Source organism: Chiloscyllium punctatum, chromosome 46 (assembly GCF_047496795.1).
Source record: "Chiloscyllium punctatum isolate Juve2018m chromosome 46, sChiPun1.3, whole genome shotgun sequence".
Taxonomy (NCBI): Eukaryota; Metazoa; Chordata; class Chondrichthyes; order Orectolobiformes; family Hemiscylliidae; genus Chiloscyllium; species Chiloscyllium punctatum.
In genome coordinates this window covers 62,291,148-62,313,507 of record NC_092784.1, presented here as the reverse complement: position 1 = coordinate 62,313,507, position 22,360 = coordinate 62,291,148, and the positions used below count along the sequence as shown (strand labels likewise).

The window sequence follows — 22,360 nt, the reverse complement described above, 5'->3', positions numbered from 1 at the left end:
TGAGGCACAACAATAAAAATCTAAAAGCCAGTATAGTATTGAGGGAACATTGTACTCCAGGTATGTTGTTAAACTGAAGTCCTATCTCCTGTCTCAAATGGATGGAAAAGCTCAATGCCAGGCATGATAATGTTTTCAAATTGAGCAGGGGTTCTACTCAGTGTCCTGATCAAAGGTTCTCAATCAATCAATATCTACAAAACCAGATGATCTGACATGATCACATCACAGTTTCTTGGAGTTGGCTGAACACATACTGGTTGGTGTGGTTCCTACGTTATAATGATCACTACATTTCACAACAACTCCATCGGTTGCCCTGCAAACACAGCCTGCCTCGAATATGGCTGAGTCTTCAGATCATGGAATGATCAACAACTCAGAAACTCTCAAACTGGAGGACAAAGTTAAAAATCACACAACACCAAGTTATAGTCCAACAGGTTTATTGGGAAGCACTAGCTTTTGGAGCGCTGCTCCTTCATCAGGTGGTTGTGAAGGATAGGCGCGCCGAAAGCTAGTGCTTCCCAATAAACCTGTTGGACTATAACTTGGTGTTGTGTGATTTTTAACCCTGTCTACCCCAGTCCAACACTGGCACTTTTACATTACATCGGAGTGGCGGCATGTCACCCTGAATCCTGAGAGACTCAGACAGCAGAATAAATGAAACCTTTAAAAATTATAAGAAAATAAGCGAACGATGTGCAGGGGATTTTGAAGGATTGAAATAAAAAGAGACTGGGCGTGGAACATCCCCCATATTCTGACATTTGACAGTTAACCGGAAGGGTTGGTCGATGAAACATGGACTGAGATGATGGCTCAAGCGTGCTCTGAGTTAGTCTGGAAATAAGTTGTTAAATTGTCAGCAAGTTCCTCTCGATCTAGTCAGAGTCTCAAAATTCCGAAACTTTTAAGATTAGTGTGATTCCAGATTATTTTAAAAACATCTTTAAGTTAATAATTATGGATTCGAGACTAACTTCACTGGCTGAATGTATTTGGCTTTTCAAGTTGCTGTTCATTGTAACAGGCAAGTAAAGCATTTTAAAATATGAGTAATGTTTAACATTTACATAGACTGAAGTAGTATTGGATTGTGATAGGTTTACTACATCGGTGCAGTAAAAATGATATCTGTTGGCTTTTCCAACAAGAAATTTGCCGTTACCGATTTGCTCATGTGTTAGTTGGTTTCAGTTTAACAACCGGAAATAAAAGAAAAATGGCTTTGTTTCACACTTTCTTCTAACTAATGTTAAGGAAAGTACAGATTAAATAAATATAGTCGTATACAGAGATCTGCATCATTCACATAACTCAAATCAGTCCTTGTAAATTGATAAATTAATGGTATCAGTTTGCTGTAATCTGATCTATGTGCTTCGGTCTACCCCTGTATTTAACAGTCACCTTTATCTTTCATCATGTGCGTTGCTAAACCGCTCGGAAAGGAAGAGCGGTTCGACACTGGATCTTTCATTTTCAATTTGCTTGGAACTAAAACAACTAATTACAAGTTGGCCATTTATGAAGAATAGTTTTCTTTCCTATTCAAGAAATAACGTTTCTTGTGGGTCAGTATCAGCTAAACATAATTCACCACGACATAACATGTTTATTGTCTTCAAGTATAATCCTGTATAAAATGTACCGAAGCCATCCAACTCCCTCCTGTGACTCTGCTATCCTTGTTGTTCAAGGTTTAGATCAGAGTGGTGCTGGAAAAGCACAGCGGTTCAGGCAGCATCCGAGAAGCAGGAGAATCGACGTTTTGGGCAAAAGCCCTTCATCAGGAATAGAGGCAGGAAGCCTCCAGGGTGGAGAGATAAATGGGAGGGGGGTGGGGGCTGGGGAGAAGGTAGCATAGTGTACAGTAGGTGAATGGGGATGGGGATGGAGGTGATAGGTCCTTTTTGTTCAACTGTGCTGGTTTTTCTGAAGTGGAAGGAGATGGGTGGATACTCAGATTCTGGTGCTTGCATCTCTGATCCTCTGCAACCTGGCATCCTTGGAGGGAGAAAATCAAAACCTTAGCACAGAGTGGGTTCTGAGAAGGCTTTTCAAAGAGAAACATTTTCACTTGGGAAGACAAATAAGGCAATGGAGTAAATGATAATAGAACGTAGAACATTACAGCGCAGTACAGGTCCTTCGGCCCTCCATGTTCCACCAATCTGTGAAACCAACCTGAAGCCCATCTAACCCACAGTATTCCATTTTCATCCATATGTTTATCCGATCCACCATTTAAATGTCCTTGAAGTTGGTGAGTCTATTACTGTTGCAGGCAGTGTGTTCCACGCCCTCTACTACTCCCTGAGTAAAGAAACACTCTTCTGACATCTGCCCTAAATCAACACCTTTCAGTTTAAAACTATGTCTCTCCAACAAAAACAGCCTCAAGTTCCTCAGCCTTTCCTCGTAAGACCTTCCCTCCACAAATCTCCTCTGAACCCTCTCCAATGCTTCCACATTCTTCCTATAATGCAGTGACCAGAACTGTACACATTACTCCAAGTGCAGCTGCACCAGACTTTTGTACAGCTGCAACATGACCTCATTGATCCAAAACTCAATCCCTTTACCAATAAAAGCTAACACACTGTATGCCTTCTTACCAACCCTATCAACCTGGGGGGCAACTTTCAGGGATCTGTGTACATGGTCACCAAGATCCCTTTGCTCATCTACACTACAAAGAATCTCACCATTAACTCAGTACTCTGCATTCCTGTTACTCCTTCCAAAGTGATTCACCTCACACTTTTCCTCATTAAACTCCATTTGCCCCCTCTCAGCCCAGCTCTGCAGCTTATCTATATCCCTCTGTAACCTACAACATCCTTCGGCACTATCCACAATTCTACCGACCTTAGTGTTTTCTGTAAATTTACTAACCCATCCTCTAAACCCTCATCCAGATCGTTCATAAAAATGACAAACAGCAGTGGACCCAACACAGTGGACCCTTGTGGTACACCACTAGTAACTGAACTCCAGGATGAACATTTCCCATCAACCACCATCTTCTGTCTTCTTTCAGGTGGCCAATTTCTGTTCAATATGGCTAAATCACCCTCAATCCCGTGCCTCTGTATTTTGTGCAATAGCCTGCTGTGAGAAACCTTACCAAAGACTTTACTGAATCCATTTACACCACATCAACCACTTTACCCTCATCCACCTGTTTGGTCACCTTCTCAAAGAATTCAATAAGGTTTATCAGGCACAATCTACCCTTCACAAAACCATGTTGACTATCCCTAATCAACTTATTCCTTTCTAGATGATAATAAATCCTATCTCTTATAACCCTTTCCAACACTTTACTCACAACTGAAGTAAGGCTCACTGGTCTATAATTGATTTGGAGTGCTGGTGTTGAACTGGGGTGTACAATCTAAAAATCACACAACACCAGGTTATAGTCCAACAGGTTTATTTGGAAGCACTAGATTTCAGAGCACCGCTCCTACCTGATGAAGGAGCAGCACTCCAAATGCTAGTGCTTCCAAATAAACTTGTTGGACTATAACCTGGTGTTGTGTGATTTTTACTTGGTCTACAATTACCAGGGTTGTCTCTACTCCCTTTCTTGAACAAGGGAACAACATTTGGTATCCTCCAGTCTTCTGGCACTATTCCTGTAGAAAGAATACAGAGAATTCTAGAGGAACAGTGAGACCTTTAGAGGAGATGATGGTCTAGTGGTATTATCACTAAACAATTAATCCAGTGAGTCAAGATTAGAGTGGTGCTGGAAAAGCACAACAGTCAGGCAGTATCATGAGGAGAAGGAAAATCGACGTTTTGGGCAAAAGCCCTTCATCAGGATTCCAGCAGCACTCTAACTTTGACTCTGATCTCCAGCATCTGCAGTACCCACATCTGCCACTTTGAGAAAGATGTGATAGCACTCAAGAGTGTTCAGAGAGGTGTTACAGGGAGTTGTCAAGACGGAGAACTGTAAATATGAAGAGATATCGGATAAGCTGGGATGATTTTCTTTGGAGCAGAGAGGCTGAAAGGAAATGTATTTGAGGTGCCCCTTATTATGAGGGGCCCTTTATATTGGATAGGAAGAATCTATTTCGCTTAACAGAAGTTAGTAATGAGGGGAATAGATATATAATTTGTGAAAGGATTAAAGGGGAGTTGTATAGAAAGATTTTCACCAGGTGGGGCTGGTGGGGTCTGGAATTTACTGGGTAGAGGCAGAAGGGGAAATGTTTGTGAAGTGGTGTTGTCATCAGCTGAGTAATCCTGACAGCCACTGTTCTTGGGATTAGATTATATTCCCGACAGTGTGGAACCAGGCCCTTTGGCCCAACAAGTCCACACTGACCCTCCGAAGAGTAACCCACTCAGACGCATACCCTATATTTACCCCTGACTAATGCATCTAAGACCATGGGCAATTTAGTTAGCATGGCCAACTCACCTGACCTGCACATCTTTGGATTGTGGGAGGAAACCGGAGCACCCGGAGGAAACCCATGCAGACATGGGGAGAATGTGCAAACTCCACATAGTCACCTGAGGTGGGAATCAAACCTGGATCCCTGTGCTGTGAGGCAACAGTATTAACCACTGAGTCACCATGCTACCCTTGATTGGATGTGGATTCTAATCTCCCTGTGGAAACCAATGGAATTTAAATTCAATCAGCAAAATCCCAAATTGGAAGTACAGCTTTAATGATGATGACAATCAGACTATCATTAACTGTTACAAAATCCCATCTGATTCATTATTGTCCTTTAGCGGATTGACACATCATTCCAAACTACAAGCCACTCGCACCCTGCAACAATGGGGATGACTCACAACTGCCCTGGGTGGTGGCTGAGCAAGCCACTCGTTCAAGGACAGTTAGGGATGGGCAACAAACGCTGGTCTTGTCAGTGATGCCTGTATCCCATGAAAAGATATTCTCAATATTTGGATATTCACTGGATGTGTTGTAATCTTTGAGGCTACATATTAGGTCAGGTAGCACTTTATAGCTGGTAGAGATTTGATGGGTCAATTGGTTTCCTTCTATACAGTAAATTTCTAAGCCCCTGTTATTTGCGTAAAATAGGTGTCTTGTTTTAAAAGAAGCCTACTTACTGGGCTGGTTTCACATCAGCTCCAATGATCTTGACTCAAATGGGGTTGTATGTCTCAGTATTTACTGTGATTTGTTTCCTTGGCAGCCACTGTAACTGGATTGGAAGTTTCAATCGATGTAAACCCCACAGCCGTGGAATTTGGAGGTTCCATCGAGATGAACTGCAGCACAACATGTCCAAAACCAACAATAAATATGGAACATAAAGCAGGAGTAAATTTCATTAGAACAAAGGGCAGTACTTGGTACAAGGACTATTTCCCAAGTGTCCAGCAGTGGGATTTAACACCAGCATGTTCTGTGATGTGTATCTCTGAGCTGAAGGAGAAAACAGCGAATGTCACAGTGTACAGTAAGTGAAAACTCTCATTTCCATATTTGTATAGGAAACATAAAGTAGGTAAAAGGTGGTGTGGAATAGTTTAGACTGTAAGAAGTTTCCATGATTTGCAACCAGGTGCTGCAGCATGTGAGCTGAGATACTGAACTGCATTGATACGAACTGGGTTCGTACTCAGCACCTGCACAGGTTGACAGTCACCTGGTTTTAATGTTCCTTCATTGGATGAGGGCATTACTGGCTCAGCCAGTATTTGTTGCCCTTGCATAATTGCCCTTGAACTGAGTTCCTTGAGAGGCCACTTCAGAGGTAAAATATAAGTGAACCACAAAACTGTGGGTGTGGAGTCACACACAGGCCAGATCAGGTAAAATGGCAGATTTTCTTCATGAAGGACATTAGTGAGTGAACCCGAATGGTTTGTGAGACATTGAATGGAAGGGTCTTGCTACTCTTATTGTGACAAATTTTATTTCCTATAACCGTTAACCTGTAGAAACATATGGGAGTGAACTGTACGTACTTTTAGCTCTGTGCAAGTTGTGTTGTGCTTTTTGAGGTTTTTATTTGCCATGAGACCTGGTGAATTTTTCTGATGAAGGGCTTATGCCCAAAACTTTGACTCTCCTGCTCCTCAGATGCTGCCTGACCTGCTGTGCTTTTCCTGTGTTACACTTTTCAGCTCTGATCTCCAGCATCTGCAGTCCTCACTTTCTCCTTGCCATCTTTAAAAGCCCTTTGTGCACCTGGACAAACTCAGTAAGTCTGGAGCTGCCTTGCCTGGTTCCTGATATTTGTCCTGGCCTTAGCAGACAGGCAGACATTGGCATGCACTGTGGAGGCAAGGACCTGGAGGTGCTGTTGGGAGGGGTGGTACAATGGGAGGATTTCCTTTACCCCCCTGACCAGTAGTGGAGACTATGGCACCGGACCATACCAGCCTGGAGCAAGACTGTCACCCAGGTTAAAGTAGCTCTCTGGCACCTGCAGGGGTACACAGCAATGTAGTGAGAAGGTCGATAACCTTCTTCCCACTGTCAGTGTAAGTGCCACCCTGTTCTCTCTGATTGTTAACCGAAGGTGTAGCAGGGGAGCTCTGTCCCATGTGTTGTACAGCTTGCAGTAGGGTGGAAAGTATGAGACACCACTGTCCACATCCACAAGGAACAGTTTAAATATTGAGTTTGAGAGTTTGAGAGTCAGCTAGAAGCACAATAGTGCTTCCACAAGATTGGAATAATGTGAAAGGCACTTTTTAGATGTGGTCACCCCACAGCTTGAAGAAGGAACAGGTAACCAGCAGACTCAGGATGGAGACAGGAGACAGGCACCTCTCTGATACACTATCAGGCAGCCCATGAAGTTCAGATTTGCATAGCAGAACGTACTGACATTGAAAAGCTGTAGCAGGGACACTCGGAGGCACCCAGCTGATAGGCTGGACCAGGTTGTGTCTCAGGGCTGCTCACTTGCTCATTTAGTGCTCACTCACTTCATGTCTGTCTACATGGTCACAGCATCTACGACTTGGCCTGCCTTTCAGTGGCAATTACAGCAGTCACACAATCAGGCAGTTTGATTTGCTGGTCAGCAGCCCTCAGCCAAGGGACACACATCTTGCTGTTTGGCAATGCGCTATGTCAGTCCCATTTCGGCACCATGTGACAGATGAAATCAGGTCACACGACTATTTGTGCTGGTATTGTGGGGTATTGTGGAGGGGGTGAGGTGTCAAAAGGAGGTGCGGTGTCCCGATGAAGTGAGTAGCATGACAGAAATGCATAGTCTGGAAGATTGGAACTGAGAGAGAGTGAGGGAGGTTGTTGCAAGTAACCGAGAGAGTGGCAGAGCATGAGCCTTGGAGGAAGGTGTGTGCTATAGCAGAGATAGAGTGAGTGTGAAGGAGCAGAGAGAAGAGTGTGGCACTTGCCCTGGAGGAGCAGAGAATGCCATTGGCCTTCTTCCTTTGATCTTACCTTGCTTTTCCAGCACCTGTTTTTGTTTCAGATTTACAGCAGTTCTTTCAGGTTCAGTATTGAATGTAGCACCTTCAAATTGTGAACCCATTCCTTTCCTTTCTTTTAGTTTTGCTGATTACATTCTCTGTCACTCTCTCCCCTCCCCTCCCCTCCCGCGCAGTGGGCCTGGCAGTTAAACACCCCATCCTTCTGCCTTTCTCACATTCCAATCACTTAATCTGAACTACCAACACCCTTTCTCCCCCAGCACTCCAACCCATCCCCTGCACATAAATGCTGCCCTCTCCACACTTCACTTCAGTTTTGATGAAGAGTCATCTAATCTCATAATGTTAGCTTGTTTTTCTCTCCATGGGTCTGGATCAGAGTGGTGCTGGAAAAGCACAGTTGGTGAGGCAGCATCCAAGGAGCAGGAAAATCGACATTTCAGGCAAAAACCCTTCATCAGGAATAGAGGCAGGAAGCCTCCAGGATGGAGAGATAAATTGGGGGGGGGGGGGGGGAGGTGGTGGGACTAGGGAGAAGGTAGCAAAGAGTACAATAGGTGAATGGGGGTGGGGATGGAGGTGATAGGTCAGAGAGGAGGGTGAAGTGGATTGGTGGAAAGGAAGATAGGCAGGACAAGTCATAGGGACATTGCTGAGTTGGAAGTTTGGAGCTGGGGTGTGGTGGGGAAAGGGGAAATGAGGAAACTGGTGAATTCCACATTGATGTCCTGGGGTTGAAGTGTTCTGAGGCGGAAGATGAGGCGTTCTTCCTCCAGGCGTCTGGTGGTGAGGGAGCGGCGGTGAAGGAGGCCCAGGACCTCCATGTCCTCGGCAGAGTGGGAGGAGGAGTTACCTGCCCTCGACATCTTGATTTCCAACTACCGCCTCAACCTGTCAACCCTGCTCCCCCACTCCAAACTCTCACCCGAACAACGCACTGCCCTCCACTCTCTCTTCTCCAATCTCGACCTCACCATCAAGCCAGCGGATAAAGGGGGCACGGTGGTAGTCTGATGCACTGACCTCTACACCGCTGAAGCCAGACGCCAACTCGAAGACACCTCCTCCTACTACCCCCCCCCCCCCTCGATCATGACCCCACCCCCCATCACCAAACCATCATCTCCCAGAGCATACAGAACCTCATCACCTCAGGAGATCTCCCACCCACAGCTTCCAACCTCATAGTCCGGGAACCCCGCACTGCCTGGTTCTACCTCCTTCCCAAGATCCACAAGCCTGACCACCCTGGCCGATCCATTGTCTCAGCGTGCTCCTGCCCCACTGAACTCATCTCTACCTACCTTGACACTGTCCTATCCCCCCTAGTCCAGGAACTCCCCACATACGTTCGAGACACCACCCACGCCCTCCACCTCCTCCAAGACTTCCGTTTCCCTGGCCCCCAACGCCTTATCTTCACCATGGATATCCAATCCCTCTACACCTCCATTCGCCATGACCAGGGCCTCCAAGCCCTCCGTTTTTTCCTCTCCAGACGTCCCCAACAGTACCCTTCCACTGACACTCTCATTCATTTGGCTGAACTGGTCCTCACCCTCAACAATTTCTCCTTCGAATCCTCTCACTTCCTCCAGACCAAAGGCGTAGCCATGGGCACACGTATGGGCCCCAGCTATGCCTGTCTCTTTGTTGGCAACGTAGAACAGTCCATCTTCCATAGTTACACCGGCACCACTCCCCACCTCTTCCTCCGCTACATTGATGACTGCATTGGCGCCACCTCGTGCTCCCGCGAGGAGGTTGAGCAATTCATCACTTTCACCAACACATTCCACCCTGACCTTAAATTTACCTGGACCATCTCTGACACCTCCCTCCCCTTCCTGGTCCTCTCCATCTCCATTAATGACGACCGACTTGACACTGACAGTTTTTACAAACCCACCAACTCCCACAGCTACCTGGATTACACCTCTTCCCACCCTATCTCCTGCAAAAATGCCATCCCATATTCCCAATTCCTCCACCTCCGCCGTATCTGCTCCCAGGAGGACCAGTTCCACCACAGGACACACCAGATGGCCTCCTTCTTTAGAGACCGCAATTTCCCTTCCCACGTGGTTAAAGATGCCCTCCAACGCATCTCGTCCACATCCCGCACCTCCGCCCTCAGACCCCACCCCTCCAACCGTAACAAGGACAGAACGCCCCTGGTGCTCACCTTCCACCCTACAAACCTTCGCATAAACCACATCATCCACCAACATTTCCACCACCTCCAAACGGACCCCACCACCAGGGATATATTTCCCTCCCAACCCTTTTCTGCCTTCCACAAAGACCGTTCCCTCCGTGACTACCTGGTCAGGTCCACACCCCCCTACGACCCACCCTCCCATTCTGGCACTTTCCCCTGCCACCGCAGGAACTGTAAAACCTGTGCCCACACCTCCTCCCTCACCTCTATCCAAGGCCCTAAAGGAGCCTTCCACATCCATCAAAGTTTCACCTGCACATCCACTAATATCATTTATTGTATCCATTGCTCCCGATGCGGTCTCCTCTACATTGGGGAGACTGGGCGCCTCCTAGCAGAGCGCTTTAGGGAACATCTCTGGGACACCCGCACCAATCAATCACAACGCCCCGTGGCCCAACATTTCAACTCCCCCTCCCACTCTGCCGAGGACATGGAGGTCCTGGGCCTCCTTCACCGCCGCTCCCTCACCACCTGACGCCTGGAGGAAGAAGGCCTCATCTTCCGCCTCGGAACACTTCAACCCCAGGGCATCAATGTGGACTTCAACAGTTTCCTCATTTCCCCTTCCCCCATCACACCCCAGCTCCAAACTTCCAACTCAGCAATGTCCCTATGACTTGTCCTGCCTATCTTCCTTTCCACCAATCCACTTCACCCTCCTCTCTGACCTATCACCTCCATCCCCACCCCCATTCACCTATTGTACACTATGCTACCTTCTCCCCAGCCCCACCCTCTTCCCATTTATCTCTCCACCCTGGAGGTTCCCTGCCTCTATTCCTGATGAAGGGTTTTTGCCTGAAACATCGATTTTCCTGCTCCTTGGATGCTGCCTGACCTGCTGTGCTTTTCCAGCACCACTCTAATCTAGACTCTGGTTTCCAGCATCTGCAGTCCTTGGTTTTACCTTGTTCTTTCCATGGATGCTGTCTGACCTTTGGTGATCAGCAGCATTTTTTGCTCAACATAGAATCAGGAGATGTCGAGTCAATATGGATAGAGCTGAGAGATTCTAAGGGTAGAAAGACCCTAATGGGAGTTATCTACAGGCCCCCAAACAGTAGTTTGGATGTAGAATGTAAGTTGGATAAGGAGTTGATATTGGCCTGTTGCAAAGGTATTCCTACAGTTGTTCTGGGGGAATTCAAAAGGCAGGTAGACCGGGAGGATCAGGATGGTACTGGACCCCAAGAAAGGGAGTTTGTGAAGTGCCTCCAAGATGGATTATTAGCACAGCTTGTACTGGAGCCTACCAGGGAGAGGGCAATTCCGGATCTGGTGTTGTGCAATGAACTGGATTTGATCAGGGAACCTGAAGTAAAGGATCCATTTGGAGGCAGTGACCACAATATGATAAGTTTTAATCTGCAATTTGAGAGGGAGAAGGGAGAATTAGGAGTGTCAGTATTGCAGTTAAACAAAGGGAACCATGGATCTATGAGGGAGGAGCTGGCAGGGATGACAGTGGAACAACAATGGCAGGAATTTCTGGATATAATACAGAAGGCGCAGGATTGGTTCATTTCAAAGAGGAAGAAAGATCCAAATGGGAGGCAGGGTTGGCCGTAGCTGATGAGGGAAGTTATGGACTGTATAAAGATAAAAGAGAAGTATAATGTAGCAAAGATGAGCAGGAAGCCGGAGGACTGAGAAACACTTAAAGAGCAACAGAGGATCACTAAAAAGGCAATACGCAGAGAAAAAAATGAGGTACGCAGGTAAACTCTCCAAATATATAAAGGAGAATAGTAAAAGCTTTTTTAGGTATGTGAAAAGAAAAAAAAGGTCAAGACTAAATTTGGGCCCTTGAAGACAGGAATGGGTGAATTTATTATGGGGAACAAGGAAATGGCAGAAGAATTGAATAGGTACTTTGGATCTGTCTTCTCTGGGGAAGACATAAGCAATCTCCCAGATGTAATAGTGGCTGAAGGACCTAGGGTAATGGATGAACTGTAGGGAATTAATATTAGGCAGGAAATGGTGTTGGTTAAACTGTTAAGTATGAAGGCTGATAAGTCCCCGGGACCTGATAGTCTGCATCCCAGGGTACATAAGGAGGTGACTCCAGAAATCGTGGATGCGTTGGTGATCATTTTCCAATGTTCTATAGATTCAGAATCAGTTCCTGTGGATTGGAGGGTGGCTAATGTTGTCCCACTTTTCCAGAAGGGAGGGAGAGAGAAAGTAGGGAATTATAAACCAGTTAGCCTGACGTCAGTGGTGGAAAGATGCTGGAGTTAGTTATAAAAGATGAAATTACGACTCTCTTGGATGGCAGTGACAGGATAGATCAGAGTCAGCATGGATTTACAAAGAGGAAATCATGCTTGACTAATCTTCTGGAATTTTTTGAGGATGCAACTATGAAGATGGACAAGGGAGAGCCAGTGGATGTAATGTACCTGGATTTTCAGAAAGCTTTTGATAAAGTCCCACATAGGAGGTTAGTGAGCAAAATTAGGGCACATAAAATAGAGGGCAAAATACTGACTTGGATTGAAAATTGGCTGACTGACAGGAAGCAAAGAGTAGTGATAAACGCCTGCCTTTCAGGATTGCAGGCAGTGACCAGTTGGGTACCACAAGGTTCGGTGCTGGGACCACATCTGTTTACAATATACATTAATGATTTAGATGAAGATATTAAAAGTAATATTAGCAAATTTGCTGATGATGCAAAGCTGGGTGGCACGGTGAAATGTGAGGAGGACGTTAGGAGATTACAGGGTGACCTGGACAAGTTAGGTGAGTGGACCAATGCATGGCAGATGCAGTTTAATGTGGATAAATGTGTGGTTATCCACTTTGGTGGCAAGAACAGGGAGGCAGATTACCACATAAATGGAGTCAAGTTAGTTAAAGGAGCAGTACAATGAGATCTAGGTGTTCTTGTACATCAGTCAATGAAAGCAAGCATGCAGGTACAGCAGGTTGTGAAGAAAGCTAATAGCATGCTGGCCTTCATAACAAGAGGAATTGAGTATAGAAGCAAAGAGGTGCTTCTGCAGCTGTACAGGGCCCTGGTGAGACCACACCTGGAGTACTGTGTGTAGTTCTGGTCTCCAAATTTGAGAAAAGTCATTCTGGCTATTGAGGGAGTGCAGTGTAGATTCACGAGGTCAATTCCTGGAATGGCAGGATTACTTTACACTGAAAGACTGAAGCGACTGGGCTTGTATACCCTTGAGTTTAGAAGACTGAGAGGGGATCTGATTGAGACATATAAGATTATTAAAGGACTGGACACTCTGGAGGCAGGAAACATGTTTCCGCTGATGGGTGAGTCCCGAACCAGAGGATACAGCTTAAAAATACGGGGTAGACCATTTAGGACAGAGATGAGGAGAAACTTCTTCACCCAGAGAGTGGTGGGTGTGTGGAATGCTCTGCCCCAGTGGAGGCCCAGTCTCTGGATTCATTTAAGAAAGAGTAAAGATAGTGGAATCAAGGGTTATGGAGATAAGGCTGGAACAAGATACTGATTAAGGATGATCAGCCATGGTCATAATAAATGGTAGTGCTCCTTGGATGCTGCCTGACCTGCTGCACTTTTCCAGCAACACATTTTCCAGCTCTGATCTCCAGCATCTGCAGTCCTCACTTTCTCCTAGTGTTTAACTTTAGTCAAACACAGCACCAAAGCACAGGGTAAAGTGAGATTTGGCTGATTATACAATTGCAACCAACTATGAATGCCAAAACTCACCAGTCTGATGATAAATCTCTGATTGATTCCTCCACAGCTGTCCAAGTGGGTCACAACAACCTATCCATTCAAGATAATAAAACAAAGATGCTGGAACCTGAAACTAACATTTATTGTATCCGTTGCTCCCGATGCGGTCTCCTCTACATTGGGGAGACTGGGCGCCTCCTAGCAGAGCGCTTTAGGGAACATCTCTGGGGCACCTGCACCAATCAACCAAATCGCCCCGTGGCCCAACATTCAACTCCCCCTCCCACTCTGCCGAGGACAGAGAGGTCCTGGGCCTCCTTCACCGCCGCTCCCTCACCACCAGACGCCTGGAGGAAGAACACCTCATCTTCCGCCTCAGAACACTTCACCCCCAGGGCATCAATGTGGACTTCAACAGTTTCCTCATTTCCCCTTCCCCCACCTCACCCTAGTTCCAAACTTCCAGCTCAGCACTGTCTCCTTGACTTGTCCGGACTTGTCCGACCTGCCTATCTCCTTTTCCACCTATCCACTCCACCCACTCCTCCCTGACCTATCACCTTCATCCCCTCCCCCACTCACCTATTGTACTCTACGCTACTTTCTCCCCACCCCCACCCTCCTCCAGCTTATCTCTCCACGCTTCAGGCTCACTGCCTTTATTCCTGATGAAGGGTTTTTGCCAGAAACGTCGATTTCGAAGCTACTTGGATGCTGCCTGAACTGCTGTCCTCTTCCAGCACCACTAATCCAGAATCTGGTTTCCAGCGTCTGCCGTCATTGTTTTTACCTTATTTCAGGCAACAGCCCATTTGTAAAAAAAACTACTCACTGCCACTCACAGAACTTAAAAATGAAACTAAACTGATGTCTTCTTCACCCACACAATCAATACAGAAAGACAATTCAAAGTTAAAGCTGCATTTGGTTTGCTGTTCTGAACTGAGAGTTTACAAGCACTTGTCATATGACGAGCTGGCAGTCCCAGAGTGCACTGGAAAATTGAAAATATGGAACATTTGGCTGTGAAATGGATACCTGAGTTTTGGTTGCTGATTTAACAACAATTCGAATGCAACCAATCAGCTTAAATTATGCCCCAGGATACTAAAACCCAATTGAGCTTGAATTTATTGTTTTGCCAACATTGATCCAATGAGATGATCAGATGTTAGAGATATAAAAATGCAGACATTTTGAAAACTGCAGAGAGAGCAACTGCCATCAAGAGAGACCCAAGAAATTAGGAAACACTGCCTATCAAAGGTACCTTTTCAAGTGAAACATACAGTAAAAAGAAAAAAAGACAACCTCGGGAGATCAGCAGCTAGAGGAGTGAAGTCACAGAAGATGACAGACACTGTGTGGTTTTGTAATTAAGTTGATATAATTTTATAAGTATCTCATTGGAACAGCATATTGTTAGAGAGTTGGAGGCAGGTAATAAACAGTTAAGAGAAAGGTGGCATGGAGTTGTGAATACTTGTTTAATGTTCACTTTTTGAGTTAAAGAATAAATTGAGATTATTTTCTTTAAATAGTGGGACTTGAGAGTTCTCTGTCACTCGTATTTTAACAGATTATGAGGTGAGGTGAGCTTTATGGGGGTTTGGTTTCATTAACAGAAGGGTTCACCACCATACCATAACACCAAGGATTTGCTGACAGCATAATTTCCATGAAACAAACACTCAAAACATTTATTTGGATCTATTAGAAAATATGCTAATTACCTGATCCTAAGTCATAGACATGAGTCATGTACAAGAATGGTGCTACAGTATTTGGTTCACACCAGCTTCCAAAAAAGCACTCACCAACTTGAAACCCTGCAGGTTGACTTCCTTCAAGTTCCCATCCAATTTTCTTTGGAAATATTGATCTTTCTCACTTCACCATGCCCATGAGCAGTGGGTTCCAGGTCATTAGCACTCACTGCAGATCAAAGTTCTTCCCTGCTTTCAATCTGCACTTCCGGTCTGAAATCTGAAATCTGTGACGTCTGATTCTTGTACCATCAGCTAATGCAGAGATTTTTCCTTGTCTAACATACCCAAGAGCCAGTACTAATCTGGTATGCCACAATCAAATCTACACGCAATCCCCTTTGCTCCAAGGATAAGCTCAATTTTTTCAACTAACCCTTGTGACTGCTCAACTTCCTGGAATCATTCCAGTAGATTTCCTCTATATTCTCTCCAGGGCGTTCACATCTTTTCTAAAGTGTGGAGATTAGAACAGGATGCAGAACTAACCAGAGTTTGTATAATGGCCCAATGGACAAGAGCTGAAAATGTGTTGCTGGAAAAACGCAGCAGGTCAGGCAGCATCCAAGGCGCAGGAGAATCGACATTTCGGGCATGAGCCCTTCTTCAGGATTCCTGAAATAGGGATCATGCCCGAAACGCCGATTCTCCTGTTCCCTGGATGCTGCCTGACCAGCTGCGCTTTTCCAGCAAGACATTTTCAGCTCTGATCTCCAGCATCTGCAGTCCTCACTTTTTCCCAATGGACAGGTGCACAGGAATCGAAGAGGGCAAGATTCCTTCTTCCTGTTCTGCTATTTAACTTCCTTTCAGCTAATTTATATCTTAACTCCATCTACTCATTTTGTTTCGGAACATTATTTATTTTTTCTGTTCATTTCCTAGTTAGAATAAAGACCGAAGTATCTTGCCCATTCCTAATTGCCCCAGCAATTGATGGTGAGCCACTTTATTAAGCTACTGTCATCTACCACAGTTCTGTTAGACCCTGAATTCTTGGATCTTCACCCAGTGAAACTGAAGGAACGGTGATATGTTTCCAAGTCAGGATATTGAATGGCTTGGAGAGGAACTTGTAGGTCACGGTGCTCCCATGTTTCTGCTGCCCTTGCCCTTCCTGATGGTAGTGGCCACAGATGTGGGGTGGGGGGGGAGCTCATGAAGGAGCTTGGTGAGTTGCTGCAGGAGTTCATGTATTTCCTGGCCTAAGGTTACATTAAGATGAATGATAAACACTTGGACTAAAAATATGCTGGAGAACTGGAACCGTGTTGAAGAAGGAGAATTGACAGCTGTGTGGGGTTTGAACTGGTTAGTAGAATCGATTGGAGGGAATGGAGAAGATTGCTCAACAGAATTGCTTCCTTTGTCGTATCATTTTATGGTTTGATTCAGCAAAAATTTTATATGTTGTTATTGAAAACAGTGCACATTTCAGTGCGCATTGTTATTAAATCAGAATCCCAACTCCATGTTCTTGCCATAGTGCAGAGCATGATGCATGAAAGAGAATTTGATCACTGCTTGATGGGCCAGGCACAGGCTGGGATAAACTTTACTGCACACAAGGACTATTTATATATGGAATGAAAAATAATTATGTTGAAAGTAAACAAGAGTAGAACTGGAGTTTTCACAGACCTATTATTTCAAAGAATCCTGTTAACTATTTTTCATAGATCGAGAGATAAGCATTGCAGTACTCCCTGAAGTGCTGGAGATTAACAGAACATATCGTCTGGAGTGCATTGGCCCAAGAGTCTATCCAAACAACAAACTCATTCTCACATGGCTGAGAGGGAGTGAGATTGTCCAGAGATATTCCACAAGTGAACCAGGTCTTCCGGATGAAGATAAAAGGTTGAGAAATGTCTTCAATTTCATTGCGAGTCAATCAGATGATGGACAGGAGTACACCTGCTTGGCTGAAGTGGACTTGGGCTCGAACACCACAAAGTCAATCACAAACTCTTCTGTCACTCTGCAAACTTATGGTAAGTTCCAATTGCACAAGAAATGCTTTCTTTGTTGAGACAATATCAAAGATTAAATATCCATAACTTGTTGAGAATAAGCAATGGGAAGCAATATGTAAATGTTCTACAAATCTTTAAGCCTGCCAGAAAGTGTGCAAAATCTAGTTCAAAAAAGTCAATAAAATCTTTGCGAGGCAGATAAACATAAGGAACAGGTGTGGGAATATGCCATTTAGCTCCTTGAGCCTACTCTGCTGTTCAATAACTAATCTTTGACTGTAGCCCCATGTCCTTACCCGTTCCCACATCTCTTGATTTTCCTTCTTCGAGGTGGAGAGCTCAAGTTGGAGAATGTTCTGACTTGCCAGACATTCCATTGGTTAAAGTGTATTGATGGGCGCTCCTTCCACTTTCAGGAACACTGGGTGGCTGAGGCAGTCACCTCTTGCTTTGCCACATGGCAGCCAGCAGATTCCTGACAGTGACAGGAATTTCTGAAGGAATTTCACCTAGCTGCCTTAAACATCACTCAGTGATGAGGAGAGGGGGGTGATAAATAGTTCAGAAAACCTCGTTATAAAGAGAGAGCAAAGAAAACTACAAAGATCTACACCTGGGATATGAACACTGAAGTCCCAGCCTTAGCCAGGATGTCATAGACAGAGGTGAGTAAAGATCACAGTGAAGATGAATCAGGAGTGCATTATTATGGACTGCTCAGGGTGACTGGCACACATGAAACAGATGTAGCATTTGAAATGCCTGAAAAGTAGCAAGAATTAATTTAAAAATAAAAGAGGTGAGCTCCTGTAGATAACTCCAGTTTTATGACTATGAGTGAATGTGATATATTCCTGGAGTGGTGTATTATCCATTACCTACACTGTTCAGTTTCCCACTCTGTCTATTAAAACTGAAACACCAGAATTAAAATGCAGCAAATTAAAATGAAGTGAATTTCTTGTCTGAATTACAGCTTTCATGGATCAGCCGAGAATCCTGGACAAAAGACCCAAAGAAGTGAAGCAAGAGGTCACATTAACATGTGAGGTCTCAAATGTCTATCCTGCTGAGAAGATGAGAGTAAGATGGTTTCAGGATGGTGTGGAACTGAACTCAGAATCCACAAGGCCAAATTCCAACACTGTCCGAATAACAGCAGCATTGACACCACAGGAATCTGGTCTGATGGAAATCGTCTGTATGGCCGATTTTGAGAAATATCCATCAATTCCCTCAAAGAATACTAGTGCTTTCATTGAGGTGTATGGTAAGAATTCTGGTTATGGGGGAGTTTAAAATCAGACAATGTTCATCACTGTCAACAATACAACATGTCAGCATTTCCACCACTTTCAGCAATAAAATCCTTTTCATTGAGTGACAAATTGGGAAGCTTGTGGAAATGTTTGTATACTCAGACACTTGGTTGAGGAAAGCATAAACATTGGCTGATTAGTTGGAATGGTCTGTTTCTGTGCCATATATTCTATATGACCCTCTGTCAATGAAAAGCATTCTGAGAAAGTCTTCATGACTCGAGGTATTCCGAGATCCTGAGACAATGTGATTGACATTGTATGCGCTGTTCATAGGTGAGTGTTACTCACACTTAGTATTCCAGGATCACAAGAGAATGTTAAATGTTTAAACAAGTGATCTTATCACTTGGATTATAAACCTGAGGTTTCAGATTGACAAAAGAAAATGGTGTATGAAAAGAAAAGAGAGAATCTCTAACTGTTAAGGTGTTTTCATCCTCTTCCATGAATAAATCATTGATCACTAAGTCATTAATTACATGTAACTGAAGTTCCCTAACAACCAAAGTTCCTGACAAGCTGAAATGATAAACAGAAGATGCTGGAGAAACTCTTGAGTTGTGGTGAACAGTCAATGGACTTGAAATATTAAGTCTGCTTTCCCTGCATCCTTGCTCCTAGAACTGCTGAGTACCTCCAGCATTGGCAGCTTGTGGGAAGAAACAGGTCGTGACCCTCTGCAAGATTGGGGGTTTTGTAGACATTTTCAAGGAGTAGTCAGTGAAACATGTAGGTCACACATAACAACAAATATCAGGGGAAATATTGCTATCCACCTTTAGACAATGGAATCGTTGAAGGTACTTGTACGACATGGAATATTAAAGCAGCTGCTGACAAAACAGAACCTTCATGCAGAATGAAACCTCCTGAGAAGCAGTTACCCGTAAAGAAATTGGCCAGTGTATATTTTACAATAATGCTGAATATAGTTTCAAAAGTTGCAAACACAAATGATCAGAGCACCAAATTAAAGAAGAATTTTGCATTCATGTAATCACTTACTCACCCTCAGGAGATCTTGGATTACTTCAGAGCGAGAGAATTATTACTGATGAGCAGTTCCATTGTTTCGATTGCACATATCCTCTGGAGTGAACCACTTACAGTAAACTCACCGAGGATAGGTGTTAAATGTGGCTCCTTCAGTGCTTCCAAAATCTTGAGAACAATGAAAATAAATGAGATTATAGGATTCTACAAAAAGAAATTATCAGAATCAATAGTTCAATAGTTTCAGGGGATTTGGGTCAGGGATGTATGCTGACCAGGACACCAGGAATACTGAAGGAACACAGAAAGATACTGTGGGGCTGTGTATATCTCCCTGATACAGCAGTGAAGTGGATAGTGAGTAATTAGCACTGAGTGCCGCCTGCCTTTGTTTCATTGTTATTAACCCCACACTGAGGGACTACAAGATACAACAATGCTTCTAACAGTATCTTTCTATTATTTTTAGCTTTCTCTTCCCCTGAAATCCAAGTACCAACCAGCCAGGAAGGAAATCTGGTTAATATTACGTGCCGTGTGTTAAATGTCTCAGGGGATCTTGAACTCAGACTGAAGAAAGGAAATGACATATTAGTGAATGGATCAAGCAGTACTGGGCTCACTATCTCTCATACAGTAGAAGCTCAAGCTAAGCTGGATGGACAGCAGTATATCTGTGAAGCTGAACTGAAACTTCAAGATCAGTCAATGACGAGCCCTGTTATTAAACAACAGGTTGGAACCCTCCATGTCCTGTGTAAGTAGCATTATTTTCCTCACAAAACGTCAGTGGGATTTTTTTTCAAAATGGAGACAATGAAATCCTCATCCCAACTTTCGTCTTAGTCCGAACCAATTTGAATTGGTTTCCTCACACAGGGACTGCCTTGCAGCAGCTCCTTTCTCACTGAGACCAAAGGGATACAGATCCTGGGGTCAGGACATGTGAGGACACTGTCCATTATTACCCCGGTGCATTGTGCCACAGAGTGCAATCATGGGAGTGTGTGTTCACTTCCCATGAAGTAAGGTCCATGTACTGACCAGATCACTGAAATGATACTGAAGGAAGAATGGGCAATTCCACATGGACAGCAGAGGGGAAATCTAAAGTTGAGTCACAGTGAGCTATTGTAATGTGTGGGATAATAATAGGATCTGAATTATCCTGGAACAGCATCTTCAATGGAGATAATTGGACACAGTTGTGAAAAATGAATAGTTAACCTTCAGCCCCTGAAGGTTGCAGAAAGAGTGATATATTGTCCAAGACTTAAACAGAAATACTCTGTGAAGAAATGGATCTCTTTCTTCTGGTATAATTTGCTGAAGGTAAAATAAATAAAATGTAAAAACAAAAGAAGTCACAAACTGAAAAACTCCTAGAGGTTAATCTAGCCCACCCTCCAAGTGTAATGATGGATGTCTTTCCCTCCAATATTCTTGTGTAGCTCGGCTGTTCAGTAGATGCAAAATGTGTTGACATGAGCTGAATTTGAAAGTGGGGAAAGTGAGTTAATGAAGGGAGAGCAGGAGAGAAATGAGGGCTCCTGGCAGTGCAGTGTGCACTTCCTGGAACACGGAACACTGAACCCTGAACCCTGGAACACCGAGTGCAGCGAGCCCTGGTACAGGGGGTGGGCTGTGAGCCCTGGTACAGGGGGTGTGTGATAGCTGTGGTACAGTGGGTGGGTGTGAGCCCTGGTACAGGGGGTGGGCTGTGAGCCCTGGTACAGGGGGTAGGCTGTGAGCCCTGGTACAGGGGGTGGGCTGTGAGCCCTGGTACAGGGGGTGGGCTGTGAGCCCTGGTACAGGGGGTGTGTGATAGCTGTGGTACAGTGGGTGGGTGTGAGCCCTGGTACAGGGGGTGGGCTGTGAGCCCTGGTACAGTGGGTGGGCTGTGAGCCCTGGTACAGGGGGTGGGCTGTGAGCCCTGGTACAGTGGGTGGGCTGTGAGCCCCGGTACAGGGGGTGGGCTGTGAGCTCTGGTACAGGGGGTGGGCTGTGAGCCCTGGTACAGGGGGTGGGCTGTGAGCCCTGGTACAGGGGGTAGGCTGTTAGCGCCTGTACAGCGCAGGGAAACAGCCCCAGAGCAGTGCGCAGGCAGGAGTCCCAGGCAGAGTCCTCCACGGGGGAGATAGTTTAGCCACTTAACTTGGAGCAGCTGAGAGAGGACGGCTATGGGACTGAGGTCTGGTGTGGGCATGCAGCTCATGTGTGGAGCCCCGCCCTCAGACCCCACCCCTCCAACCGTAACAAGGACAGAACGCCCCTGGTGCTCACCTTCCACCCTACAAACCTTCGCATAAACCACATCATCCACCAACATTTCCGCCACCTCCAAAAAGACCCCACCACCAGGGATATATTTCCCTCTCCATCCCTTTCCGCCTTCCGCAAAGACCGTTCCCTCCGTGACTACCTGGTCAGGTCCACGCCCCCAAACGACCCACCCTCCAATCCTGGCACTTTCCCCTGCCACCGCAGGAACTGTAACACCTGTGCCCACACCTCCTCCCTCACCTCTATCCAAGGCCCTAAATGAGCCTTCCACATCCATCAAAGTTTCACCTGCACATCCACTAATATCATTTATTGAATCCGTTGCTCCCGATGCGGTCTCCTCTACATTGGGGAGACTGGGCGCCTCCTAGCAGAGCACTTTAGGGAACATCTCCGGGACACCCGCACCAATCAACCAAACCGCCCCGTGGCCCAACATTTCAACTCCCCCTCCCACTCTGCCGAGGACATGGAGGTCCTGGGCCTCCTTCACCGCCGCTCCCTCACCACCAGATGCCTGGAGGAAGAACGCCTCATCTTCCGCCTCGGAACACTTCAACCCCAGGGCATCAATGTGGACTTCAACAGCTTCCTCATTTCCCCTTCCCCCACCTCATCCTAGTTTCAAACTTCCAGCGCAGCACTGTCTCCTTGACTTGTCCGGACTTGTCCTACCTGCCTATCTTCTTTTC

The 22,360-nt window shown here is 45.4% G+C and overlaps 1 protein-coding gene across 1 annotated transcript in view; it reads left to right on the top strand.

Moving 5' to 3' along the window:
• LOC140468209 (intercellular adhesion molecule 1-like) overlaps positions 1-22,360 on the top strand; it is a 79,197-nt gene that overhangs the window by 41,580 nt on the left and 15,257 nt on the right. The window contains exons 5-8 of the mRNA XM_072564450.1: positions 5,205-5,471; positions 16,774-17,088; positions 18,047-18,340; positions 19,855-20,142. Of these exons, the coding sequence (XP_072420551.1) occupies positions 5,205-5,471; positions 16,774-17,088; positions 18,047-18,340; positions 19,855-20,142 (1,164 nt within the window). The remainder of the gene's footprint in view (positions 1-5,204; positions 5,472-16,773; positions 17,089-18,046; positions 18,341-19,854; positions 20,143-22,360) is intronic.